The following is a 13,842-nucleotide window of genomic DNA, read 5'->3' on the forward strand; positions in this document are numbered from 1 at the left end:
TTAGAAGACTATTAGTAGAGTATCCCAAATTAAGTTTTGGGATTGTTATTCCTTAATGCTCTTCTTTTTAGAGTAGATGTATGCTAATTAAATGCTGTGATTGCATTATCTTTTAAGTTTGTCAGTGAGAGAGATATTAAAACGTTACATGGGAATAATTGTAAACTTGTCCTTCATAATTTGATTCCTGCCAGAATGAAACCTATTAGGTTTCTGGGAAATCAGATGTGGGGCAGATTGAATAAGACTGATTATTATGGTTGTGTTCTGAATGCTATTGTGCTTTTAAATGGATCCATGAGAACAAAGCAAAACCTGTTTATCTTTTTCTCCAAGACCAGCTTGATAGCTGAAAAGAAAAGCATGCCATTAGGCATTCTACTTTGTTGACCTCTGTAGGATCCTAATAGGACCAGAAAATCTTAAAACAGCTTCTCTGATACAACACGCACTGGGGTTTCTTGGCGTGGTGGTGAATATTGTCTCAGCTGAGGAAAATGGACTCTGCAGTTGATGCTGCTCAGTGTTAACTGACAGCATGAAAAATTCATAACATTTTTGCAAGGTTCTCCTCTGTAGTACTTTGGACCCAAGCAGTGGGTTTTTTTTAAAAGACTGTATTTAAAGCTGATTAGGCTCTTATAAAAGCCACTAACCTTCCATTTGAGACTTGTAAGTAGGGCTTTCTCTTTGGAGTTCTGTGTTTTAAATTACCATTTTGTTTTGTTTGGTAGTAGTATCACAGAAATAAAGAATGGATGAGTTCAGCAGGAAACTAGAAACCATCTCGTCCGGCCATCTTGCTCATGACACAGACTGTCAGCTAGAGGAGGTTCCCCAAGACTTGCTCTAACTGAAATTTTAGTATCACAAAGGATAGACTCTAAGACCTCACTGTGCAGTTGTCTCCAGTGACTAACCTCACAGTAAAAAATTGTTTTCCTGTGTCTTAATCTGTGCCCATTGCCTCGTGACCTGTTACTGGACAGCACTGAGAAGTGTCTAGCTCCGTCTTGATCCCTCACTTCACATATTTATACACATTTATAACATCCCCCCTGAGCCTTCTCTTCTCCAGGCAGAACACAGCCTCTCCTTGTGTGGGAGGTATTCCATTCCCTTCCTGAGCATTGTAACTGTTAACTTTCTAATGTTAAAGTACTGCAGTATATAAAGTTCTGATCAACTGTACAGTATTTTCAGAAGAAAATTTGCCCTTTTTTAAAATGAAACCTTTAATGCAAATGAGAAAGGGAAACAACATACATGCCCACTTCTCAACTGTTGATGCTGCCTTTTCTTTTTTCTGTATTTTCCTTTGCTGTTTGTAAAATTCTATAAGACACCCTTTGAGCTACTTGCTCTTATAGACAGAGGAAGCTGCTCTGTTATATGTTTGGAGGAAGATTACTGGCTTGGTAGTATCTTTTCCCCATTGATTAATATGCAGAAAAGAAGACAAAAATTTTTGACTAAAGCTTATGTACTACTTTCAGTACCCATTTCAGAATTCATTTCAGTTTTGTATGTTAGATTTTAAAAATGGACAATTTCTTTGGTTTTTTGAAAGGCTGAAGAGCTATTTGGCATAATTTCTGTATGACTGAACCGATAGTCAAAACAAATTAGAGACTTAATACTGTGTTAGAGTATATTTTAATGCAGTTGAACTTGCTGCTGCAGAACTTCTCTAATCATGTTTTAGTTAGCTGCTGTCTAGCTTGCATCTGAAAAAGGTACTTCAAAAGTAGAGCTCAGCATGTATTTGAAACCTATTTTTCTGGAAATGGGATAAATTATTATGATCTCTTAGTGCCTGTAAAACATTCAGGGCATCAATTATTTTTTTATTAGAATAGTGATTAGTGCTCATGAGTTGGAGTTCGTAGGTTCCTGTATAAATTTGAAGTCTCAGTTTTTAAATCTTCTTTTTTGATTTTGAAAAAAAAAGCCCTCACTTCGTATTCATCTGTCAAAAGTTAGAATTTTCAAAATTAATATAGCACTACTTTGATTCTTTTTCTACTTACTGATAGTATTGTCTCTATTGCAGTAGTCAGGAATTTCAGGGTAACCCAAATAAAATTTAGTGATCTAAAATAAATCTTTTTTTCCTTGCAATATTTTCTTCTTCCATTTTGTTGTTCCTTGCACTTACCTAGAAGACCGTGGACAGTAAAGAAACAGCCAAGTGAAAGATGAAGCTAATTTAAGGGCTTCAGCTAGCTACCTCAGGAGACAAAAATTCTGTGCAAAGCAGCCTGGAATTATAATTGCCATGATCTATGTGAGTGTTGGAAGTGAAACCTCCATCAAACTCTAGTCTCAAAGTAATGTGAAAATATCGCTGAACACAGTCCAGTTCAAGGCTGAGAATGGGGTGTTCAGGAAACAATCAATAGCCCTAATAATAACAAGAAGAAAGAAAAAGTCATCCAGTGCTGTAAATTTCAGTAAACTTTACTGCTGATCAACACTGAGTAAGTGCCTCTTTTTGGAGTGCCTCTTACTTTATTGCTAGAATATTTGTTTCATGCTTTCAAGACTGCTTGGACTGAACAACTGTTCTCTGAACCTATTCGTTTTACTTTTCCATTAGTTCTTTGAGTTCAGTATACTCTCTTTTGGAAAGTGAGAATAGAGGAACATTTTCTATTCAGAAGGATGAGAAAAGTTTTCGTTACATCTGTCTTGGTTAACAGTGTTGGGACATGTATGGTATCTCAAATGTTTCAGAGCACAAGTGTGAAAGTTTGGCCTGGTTTCAAAGAGAGAGATGGTTTTTTTTCTTTCTTTGCTGGCATGTTCATCAGGTATAGATTCATTTCCAGAAGACACTGTTATGTTCTGCTCTAAAGATATTTGCTGTGCTCTCCTTGGTTTCTTTGGCCATCAGCCTCTGCCCCTTGGATTTTATTTTTTTTTTAAACTTTAAGACTCAAGCATCCATATTACTATGCCATTTATCAGTATTTCTCCTCTGGGAAGGTATGGAACGTGTTGCCCAGGACTTGGAGCCTTCCAAAGCTGCTGCCTTTTCTTTAGAGCTGGAGCCTTAAGAGCACTGCAGCAGTGCATGCTGCATTGCTCTGCTGTGGCCAGATACCCAGACCGATTCACATGGGCCAGTCCCATCCAAACTTACTTCTCCCTACCTCCTTCTGGAGAGATAATGCCTTTAAGTCTTAACTTACTGTCTATTGCTGAGGGTCTCCTTACTCCCACATGATCCAGCCACATCTGTGTTTGCCCTTGCATGGGCAGAACAGAAGAAGGTAGAAGTGGATTGTTGGCAGAAGGAAATTAGGTGATAGTAAGGGATTGGAGGCAGCAGAAAGCCAGTTTGAGGCAGCATTGGGGACAAAAAGATGCAGCTATGTTTGGAGTAGAACCTAAGAAATGAGTGTTGGGAAAAAGAGGTGCTAGATCTTCTGCAAATGTTTTGTTAAGTGTTTAATGAGTATTTGCCTGTTTCAAAGAAAGGGCTAAAGTATATAAGCCTGGGTTAAAAACAGTATAGTGTTTCAGTCCATTTAGGGGTCCAATTTTCATAATTTGACTTGGAAAGTATATATTTTTTCTCTATTATACACAAACTTTGTTTCTTTATTTTTTTAAACATCTGCATTACCTGCTTCTTACCTTTGCATAAGCCAGCATGTCAGTTTTTGTAGTCTCTTTGCTGTTCATGTAGGTGTACATGAGTTGGCCTGTGTGCAGTTCATTTGTGTACTGGCAGTAGACAAGGTGTGAGCTTGCTGAGGATTGAGACTGTTGCATTTGTGACTGCAGCTCTCATACTCAGTATCACTGGAGCTGTGCAGTCTTGTCAAGAACTGCTGCAGCATGGCTCTCATCTCCCAGAGCTCTGCCTGCACTACATTCTGAAGTGTTTGCAGGTGGTCCTGCTTAAAGTGAACTCAGTGGTGCCAACAAGGTGGCTACTCTTTGGCGCCTAATCTAGTAAATGGTTTTTTTTTCACTCCCTAAACCAGTAGAGTTTGGGTTTCTCCAAATGGTGAAGTAGGTGTAGTCTGAATGAAATGAGAAATTCAGTGTTGCTTGTTTGGCACTGAATTATATGGTTGTACTGAAAGCTGCCGGCAGTTATTGTCTGTAATGTGCTAGTTTTGTCCATTGTCAAATTGAAGTTCTTCTCTGTATTCCTATATGTAATTTTGTTATTAGCTCATTGCATTTGTGCTGACAGACTGGATGGTATTTGCTGTAAATGAGATTAATAAAAGTCCCCACAAACAAATAATCTTGTTCCTCAGGTTGAGCTCCCACCTCCTGATCTTGGCCCAAGCTCTGCTCTAAATCAGACACTTAACTTGCTCCGGGAGGTTCTGGCATCTCATGACTCATCTGTTATTCCACTGGATGCCCGTCAGGCTGACTTTGTGCAGGTACAAGAATGTTTGGCTGCTTTGTGTGTGTGAAGAAGAGGGAGAGGGGCAAAAAAAGAATGTGTAAGTTAGCTTCAGTACACAAAGGTAGATGGAACATTAATATTTTTGTCTGGTCCCATTTTGGAGCTCTCTGTCAAACCAGAGTTTGTAATGTGCATAACAGGGTGACTAACAATATGGATAATTACAGCTGAGTATGGAGTGCTACTCTTAACACAGTATCTAAATTCAGTTATCCAATTACTACTCCATTAAGTAAATACACCCTCAAGATTGCACAATTACCAATTATCTAATCTGGGTTATTCTTCCTCCTGCTAGGCTAGAATCTGTTCTTGTCAGGTTTTTATACTTTCCCCATCCCTGTGGTAGGTGATCACCTGCTGACAAATCCAGTAGAAAACTGCTTTCACAGTTGGAAACTCTCATTCCTCTTTATTCTACTTTGGGGAATAAATATGTGATAGAGACAGAATGAGGTTAGAAGCCTCGTGTGACATGATTTCCTCCCTCCCCTCCCTCTTTTCTGTGTGTTTGCTGTTTTAGGTTCTGTCTTGTGTGCTAGATCCATTGTTACAGATGTGTACTATGTCTGCTAGTAATTTGGGCACAGCTGATATGGCAACCTACATGGTAAATTCACTTTACATGATGAAGACTACTCTGGCTCTCTTTGAATTCACTGACAAACGTCTAGAGATGTTGCAGTTTCAGGTAAGCTTTAGCACCCCCAAAAGAAAATTAATTTATTCCTGATTTTTGCACACTCTGAGTTGTGCTGTGAATATATTTATCTTAAAATCAGCCCAAAGCCAACATTACCAAAATCAGGGAAATGGACTAAGAGGGCTTCTTATCAGAGACCGTAAGCAGATAGCATGTTTCATTTTAAACAAGACAAAAAATTAGTACAAGATTTGGGTTTGTTTGGTTTAGTTGCAGATAAACCCAGACCAGTGAACATTTTCATTATCATGATCATTCTAATATTTATCTGCAAACTGTATGAGAAGAAGCAAATGGAAATTGTAATCACAGCCAAATGGCTGACTATATTCCATCATGCAGTTAGTTCATCATCTACTGTAAGATCATCTATTTTGTACTAGAATATTGTGTAGCTGAAGTTACTGCTTTAGTCCTGCTTTCTGCCTCTCTTTTCTCATTTGTTTGGTTTCCCCTCACATCCTGGGATAGTAGTTCATATGTGGTGCAGTTTTGAAATGGAAGTCAAAATTGAGAAACTGTTGACTTAAAAAAACTTGGCCACTGCCCATTTATATTTTGCTACATGAATATGTCTGCAGTTTATCTCAGGAGAGCCTTGGGAGCTGAGGGGCTTGAAAAAAGTCACAAATTCTTATTTGAAGGGATCAGCAAGGATTGGCTGAAAGCCATTTTTCACTTTCTAATCCTAATCAGAATTTCTAGCACTTTTAGCTCTGAAACAAGCAAACAGGCAACCTCACCAAACTGGCTGGGTGTTTCTAATTTCTTTTATCAGAGTTCCTTTCACAGTAAATGTTGCAATTGATTTATTCTTCAGAAAAGCAGTAGAGCTGAAGCTTGCTTACACATTTAATACCATTTACTTTCTTCAAACATTTTACAAATACAGGAATAGACTGAAAAAAATCTTTAAGATTATACATAAGTAGGTTATTCAAGTGGAGTTAGAATGGCATATTTAATAGGAGAAACGCTTTTCATAGAAAAATAACTCCCTAAGACAGTTAAAAACTACAAATTGAAATATTAAGATTTCCCTTCTGATTTAAAAAGTAAAGTGTATTCTTCTAAACAATTTTAGGAAGTAAAAAGGTGAACTCTTTAAGTATCAGACAAAAGAATCTTACCTTTTACTAGACTTTAATATATTATAATTTTTTTTTTCTTTAGAATTGGAAGAAAAGTTTGTGGGGTAGTTATCTGTAAAATGGAGTAATAATATATATATAACCAAATGTCTGAGACTGCTCAAACTGAAAAATGATTGCTGCTGCTGGGACTGGATTTAGCCACTAGGTTTTCCTGCAAAACAAAGGTTATATTAAGAATGTAAAATACTCTTAAAAGTTTTTTCATATGAAGATAATTAAAACAATGCAGATAACTGTAATATTATTGTCTATTGTTTTTTCAGTTGACTTTTTTTCAAATATATGTTTATCAGTATTGAATTTAAAATCAATTCTGAGTATGATTTAGTTTCAGTTTTATTTTCCTTGTGAAAGACTGTTTCTTGTTTATTGTAAAACTGCCATGTTATTGTCAGTATTTTCAATAAGAATGGAATGGTTTTTAAAACATACTTTCAGAGAATTATAGGAAAATAAAATTATATAGGAATTTTAAGATCAAGCCTACAGTCTTCATTTTTGGTGGTGTTGTAGTCACAAATACAAAAAAATAGGTTTTTATTAGTCAGACATGAAAGAATTCTCTGCATTTTTATTATTGGTTGCTTGTAATATGAAAGATGTTAAATGGATAAAATAATTACTCTGTATGTATTTGTAGTATTTCCTTGTTTGTTGATCATTCTCCTTATTTGTGTATTTTTTTCTTCTTATTTGTGTTTCTAGACATTTTAACCTCAGAACTTGTTACATTTAATATTCTCACACACTCTTTATAAATACCTTATGCTTAACATTTCAGATTGAAGCTCATTTAGATACACTCATAAATGAGCAAGCTTCCTACGTGCTAACGAGAGCTGGTCTGAGTTACATTTATAACGCTCTGCAGCAGCACAAACCAGAGCAGGTGAGCTTACAGAATTTACATGTTAAAGGGGGTACCACACACTTGCCACCTAGTAGAATTTTGGCACTAATGTTTTTGCAAATGGACCTTCCTCTGAAAGCAAAGGTTTGGTAATGTTGGTTTTTCACATGGGACCAGGACTATCAGACACAGGCACCTTGCAGCTACAGCTTTTTTCACTGTGTATTCAGAAGGCCTGGCAGGGTTGGTGTGCAACAGTCCTGTCTTGTACAATCTGAGTCTGAATACCAACACTCCCATGGCACCTAGGACGTGTTAGACTTGCTGTGTGTGTAAGCAGCATTCAGCTTCTTCATTTCTTCTGTGCATGGAGTCCATAGATAGCTGCATGCATTTGGTAATTGCTGCTTTTTTTCTTCTGTGGAAAACTGGCAGATGAGTTTAGTGGTAGTTTGAAATAGTTTCTTCTTTCGCCCTTATTTGTTGCTGTAGCTATTCTAGTACCAAGACAGTGAGATTCTCAAAGTGAAAACTTGAGATTTCTTAGACGAGCTGAAAACTGGAATTCAGAGCTCACGCTCTCCCTTTCTTGTGAAGCACAGTTGCAGTGTGGTAGGTGTTAATACAGCCCTTCTTCCCTTCAGCTGTGCTTATGTCCTTTTGTGATCTTTTGTAGATTTTAAAAAATAGTGTTTTCTGGAGAAAGCAGAACTCTGTTGGAAAGCTTTATGTTGTTTCTTCAGCTAATAATTTTGCATAAAGTGCCTTAACTCAACAGATTTTTATGTATAAAGATGAATAAATAAATTTGTAAATAATCTGATTAATAACTCAACTTGGTTTTCTATTCACAAGCCTAGCTCCTGTTTTAAAACCAAATCCAAGTTGACTAGAGCAGGTTGTTAATGGGATGTAGCAATTTTCATTTCTCTCTGTACAGCTGCCTGGCTGCAGAGGTGGTGATGTTGCAGAATTTCCTAGGGGATTAAGCAGCATCTGTGCATTGTACTGCCATACCAGCACAGAAGGTTTACTGGGAAGAAGGTCTGAATTCTTCATGGTCCAAAGAACAGATGGATAGAGCAAGGTTGTTGTCTCTTAAGTCCAAATTTTCAAGGGGATATAGCCAGTTTGCAGTTCAGTTTTAATTCTAGACCTTGTGGAAGGCTATTTTTGGCTTTATTTAATGGTGAAGAAGGAAGAAAAGGTTTTGAAAGGACATGTTGAGAATTCCATATTCTCATCTTTTAATTTAAGGGAATGGTAGAATACAAATGAGCTGTTAACAGCATTTTAGTATTGAAATTGTGATAGTTTCCAAACATTAAGATCCTGTAGCAGGACCAAATAAAAATTAACTACTGAATCGATTGTAGACTTTATTATTTATCTTTTTCTATATTCTAGTATGACCTTTTTTAATCCCCTTGTTTGCTTATGGATTCTTAGGGTCCTCTTTCAAATTTGTCAAGTATGGATTCCGTGTCCCTGAAGGTTGCAATGGTAAGTGTTTATAACTTTTATATTATGGTGGTGATAGCTGTGACATGGCAAAGAATACTGTTAATTATGTGATTAGAAGATATTCATCTGTAGTAGAAGATATTCATCTAATCAGTCCTAGTCTGTAGGAATAGATGAATTGCATGTCTGGGAATACTTTCTTCATTTGTAGTAATTTGACCACTTGAAGTAATAAATACATAAATTATTTCTGAGGAGGTAGTAGTAGAATATTATTTTCTAAGCCTTGAGAAGCAGATCTTTACTTAGAACAATGCTGTCCCATGAGTCATCTTAAATTGCTAAAAGCAAATACTTAGCTCTAATTAGTTTTAATCACCAAAGTTTCTTTTTTTGCCTCTATGCTTTGAAATATAGGTTCTGCTATCATTTATAATCTTAGTCCTAAGGCTTTGATTTTATGCAAATAGTTCAGCTTTACTCAGAAGTTAGATTCTGGGTATATGTCACAGTTATGGGTTTTTTAAGTTGAAAGCTACAATATATTTTAAAGCAAATTATCAGCTGATATTTTTTCTTAGAGTGTTTGAAGGCTGTTTTGCATAGAGATAGCAATACCACAGTTTAGTAGGCAATAATGTATAATGTCTCACTCTTCCTCCTTAGCCAAATTTAGCTTTATTCTAAAAGTTTAACAGTAAAGACCTGCTCATACAGCAGTGTATGTACACACCCATGGAAACAAAAGAGAGTTTAAAAGATTTTTTAAAAAACTTGTATGTTGAATGCATCCCAACTATGATAGTGTAACCCATTTTTTTCTGTTCAGGATTTAAACCAATAATTCCCAAGCTGATTGGATGAACAGGGCTCTGGCACAGAGCACTCAATGGTTTACTCATATCAGCATGCATTCTTATTAAAACTTAGGAATTTTGCATTTAAAATATCTTCTATTTATCATGGTCTTGTAGACTAACAACAAATGTAAAGGCTGCAGCCTGGGGACCTTCTCTTTAAATTATACATAAGTAGCACTATTATCTGTAGTAGTACATAATAATTTCCCTTGAATAGTTAAGAAAAGAATCCAGCTGTTTATTTTTTTCATTACTTAACATCATCTTCTGTGTACACACTTTAACCACAATGGAACCAAGTATGCTGAAATCAAACCCGCATAAATCCCATCTATCAGCCAAATCTATTGGCTTCTCAGAATTTAAACCAGGGGGGAGTACTTGCAGGCAGATTCACTGTCTTCCATTTATGCTTGAAAGTTTTCCAGGTTCCAGCCTTCTAAGTTGTTCATGCATGCTTGCAAATTGGGTGCTTGTTAAGTTCACACCCCTCTCAGCAAAAGCTCCCTTGCTTTCCAAACAAGGACAGAAAACCCCAAAAAATTATTTTGTAAGAATTGTGACTTCATTACTCATTTTTGTCTATGTTTTGAATGATGGATTGATGGGGATTTTAGGATTTACCAGCTTGAGAATATTCATTCAGTGAATGAATGAACAGGAAGGTTGCCATCACTAGATAAGCTTACTTAGGGCCTTGTCTTAGTGAGTAATTCCAAGGATTTTATACAGGTTTTTTGGTTAATCTGTTCAATATTTGATGACATTTCTGATAAGAATTTTTTCTCTCACTATCTAATTAAAATGCTTCTTAGTGTATTATGTGTTCAGTATTCCTTGTGGTTTCACCTGTGAGAAGAAGGTTTCATCTTCTCAGTAGTCACCCATTTGACCACACAGTCACAGAATGCTTTGGTTAGGAACAGACGTTAAGGACCATCTTCTTCCAGCATTCCTGCCATGGGCCAGGAGTATTTTCCACTGGATCAGGTTGCTCAAAATCCCATCCAGCCTGGTCATGAACACTGCCAGGAATGGGGCAGCCACAATTTTTCTGATTGACTGTTGAAGATGGGAGTAATGTTTTTTTCTTAGAATCAAAGCACTGCTCTTCTTATCACTATATTCTGTGAGAAAGAGAAGTAGGCTTAGAAGCAGTTCAAAAAGCCTGAAGTGAAGGATTTGCTTTTTATTTTTCCAAGCATAAGCAGCGACTCCCTGCCAAAAAGTAAAAAGAAACATGCAAAAAGAATCAAGCAACATGTCTAATTTGGACAGAATAGATAGAAGATAGCTCTGAAGCTGTCTTGTATTCCCTCTGCATCGAATAGACTCGGTGTGATCTTCAGTGATGTATAAGTACCTGCACCAGATGCATAGGAAGCTTAGATGGATAATTATAGAAGCTGGATTCTCATTATTTGTCCTCCACTCATATGCCTCTGAGTCAGAAACAAAATTTTGGTGGCAGAAACACTGAAGTCAGTAATTTGTTTTGGACAATTAGGTTATGTCTTTTAGTGTAATCAGTGATGTGTTCAAAAATTGTGTTTTACCTATTTTTGTGTAATAGCAAGGTGTTGATCCCATAGCAATGTTGATCCCATATTCTCCTCTCGCAGGCTCAGTTTGATCGCTATCTGTCTGCTCCAGATAGTCTGTTAATGTCCCAGCTCAATTTCCTTCTGAGTGCCACTGTGAAGTAAGTACCTTGCCTCTGAATTTCTGTTATGCCTGAATAATGATCGCAATCACAAAGATGAATTTGATTAGGTTTTAGTGAATCATGATGAGAATTCAAGTTATCAGTGGTTATACTATTTGCATTGTCCTTCAGGTCACAATTCATTTGTGTTCTGACTCTCCTCTTCTTGAACAGGCAGTGAAGAGTATCTAATTCTGTAACTTTCTGAAGTAGTTACCTTTGATTTAAGAGACACCATCAAGATGAACTACATTTTGAACATACTCTGCTGTGTCTGCAGTTTTTTGTCAACTTAGTTGTAAATTGGTTTAGAACTATTTTGTAAGCTTTCCAAAGACAGGTGAAATATATAATTCTCCAAGTTTTCTTTTATCCCACTGCTTTGTCAGTTCTAGAGTTTTCACCTTTGTTGTCTTCTGCTGTAGAATATTGGCATTCTGTCTCATTGAATATTTTGCTGAGATTATTTTACTTTTCACCTAATGTATTTTTTTAGAGATTTCTTCTTTGAAGTATGGAAGTAAGAACTTTATTATTTATCTCTTACTTTGTTTTTTGACTATAACTGAACCCTAAGGCTAGGGAAAGTGCCACAAATTTCTTTCCAATTAAATGTGAACCCCATGAAGACTTTCTGTGGTACTTAAACTCAGAGAATTATATGTTGCACTGATCAAAAACTTTCCTTGACATTATTTTTCACACTTTGTGAAGAATGCAGGTAACCGAATATACCAGAAACTGAGACAAGTACATCACATTTTACATAATGCAACAGTATTTGGAGTTTCATTATTAGTGCTTGTCCTCACTGGGGTTGTACTACAGCAGCTTGCAACTAAAAAGTGATGTGCCAAGGGAAAAATAATTATTGCTGGGAATTGAATAGAACAGTTTGTCTGGAATGACCTACAGTGATCAACTAGTCCAGCTGCCAGGTTGTCATGCTGCATTGCTCAGGTTCTCTTCATCCAAAGACTTGCAGTGTCACACCATACAGGTGGAGCAATGGCAGGCCACAGGGAATGCTGGTGGTTTTCAGCTGGCATTGATTGTCTCTGCCAGATTTACCATTCCCACAGCTCAGCTGCAGAGCTGGCCCTGTTGTGGGAGAGCTCTACTCTCTGTACAGATCAAACAGAGTAGCTTGACCAGTATGTCATTGAAACATCACAATTTCTACTTCTCAGGGCATTAAACCTGTATTTTAGCTCTTGAGATATTTTCTTAAATGTAGGTCTATTTAAAAATTGTAATGAGAGTAAATGTATTTTGAAAGCCTCAACTTTTCATTGCTAACACAGAGGCAATTTTAAGAGGTAGACTCTATGCTACCATAATGATTCTGGCACAGTGAAATTACTTGAACTTAATCAATCCTTCTGTCAGAGGAACCAAGATAAACTGGTTATGTAGGCACTCTTAGCCTATCCCATTGATAAGCTTTTTAAGCCTCTCAGCACATGTTAAGCTGAATTCATATCATCTTGCAGCAGGGGACAGTTGAGAGGTAAGAGGGAAGCCTTGTGTGAGGGTGATTGCTGCAGCTGCTTCAACTCAGCTGACATGCAGAAGTTTATTAACCTGCTGTAATCAGTGCTGTAGGTCAAGTTCTGCTCAGAATGAAAACAAAATAAATCAGTTAGCCCGTTAGCCTTAAAACAGCTAGCTTTAAACACAAGCAATCCTTCTGAAATTTAAATACCCATTTCCAGAGATGCTTGTAGAATCAGTGTTGATAGTCAATATTTTTGATAGTAAATAAGCCTTGAAAATTCTGAATTTTCTCAAAATTCAAGCAAAACATTTAACTAGTGCTAATAATTTTAATCCCTCGCTATGGTAGTTGAAATTTTCAATTTTGAAAACATTTTTCTGAAATTAGATAATGGAGATCTGTAACCTATGAGGGCTTTGGTTGTCAGAATCAGACCACATGCTTTGATGAGGGACCAGTGTATTATATACTCAAGTGCAATATCATTTAAGCTTTGCAACTGTACAACATTACCAGTGCATGCTCTTGTCTTTCAAATTCCTCCACTCATTTAAAAAGCCTTAAGCTATGTATTCATGTGGTTGTTGGTCTTGAAAAGATCTTTTCATTCGTGTTGGATCACAGAAACTGAATGCTGGAATTCCTATTTTTAGCAAGTGCTGCCATTTGTGTTAGTAATAAATGTATCACGTTGTTATGGCAACTGAAATCCTAATGTACTGATTAATGACACTGACATTATTTGATTGAACAACACATGTGATTCTGTTCTGTTCTCTGAATATTTTAACAAATTTTTTTATTTTTTCATTTGGTGCATTAGTTCTGCACAAATTCAGTGTGCAGTGCTTTCATAAAAGATTGTCATGTTACAGTACCTTAGTGATCCCAAGCTGAGGTCAGAGATAGTTGTCTTACCTGAACACCCTGAATATGTTTCCCTTATAATAGTGGGTTTGAATTTGCTATTATAAGGACAGTCTATTTTTCAGGTATTCTAATGACCTAGTACTACTGGCAGTTGAGGCTGCATATAAAAAAACTGGATACTGTGTGTCAGAATAAAATGCAGGTTTGGTCTTCTAATCTGCTTTCTCATAGCTTCTGTTCCTTAATGTTTCCTGTAAAGACTAAGATTTTTGTGCTTGATCTTTGAAATTTCTTTAACTTGTC

At 36.6% G+C, this 13,842-nt stretch overlaps 1 protein-coding gene across 2 annotated transcripts in view; it reads left to right on the top strand.

The window, feature by feature from the left end:
- COG6 (component of oligomeric golgi complex 6) overlaps positions 1-13,842 on the top strand; it is a 54,487-nt gene that overhangs the window by 37,407 nt on the left and 3,238 nt on the right. For both annotated transcript variants that reach the window (XM_054271623.1, XM_054271624.1), the window contains exons 14-18: positions 4,278-4,409; positions 4,959-5,126; positions 7,074-7,181; positions 8,592-8,645; positions 11,089-11,168. In XM_054271623.1, the coding sequence (XP_054127598.1) occupies positions 4,278-4,409; positions 4,959-5,126; positions 7,074-7,181; positions 8,592-8,645; positions 11,089-11,168 (542 nt within the window). The remainder of the gene's footprint in view (positions 1-4,277; positions 4,410-4,958; positions 5,127-7,073; positions 7,182-8,591; positions 8,646-11,088; positions 11,169-13,842) is intronic.

The sequence above is a fragment of the Melozone crissalis genome, unplaced genomic scaffold (genome assembly GCF_028551555.1).
Source record: "Melozone crissalis strain CALT ecotype California unplaced genomic scaffold, PUWL_Pcris_2 ptg000013l_1, whole genome shotgun sequence".
Taxonomy (NCBI): Eukaryota; Metazoa; Chordata; class Aves; order Passeriformes; family Passerellidae; genus Melozone; species Melozone crissalis.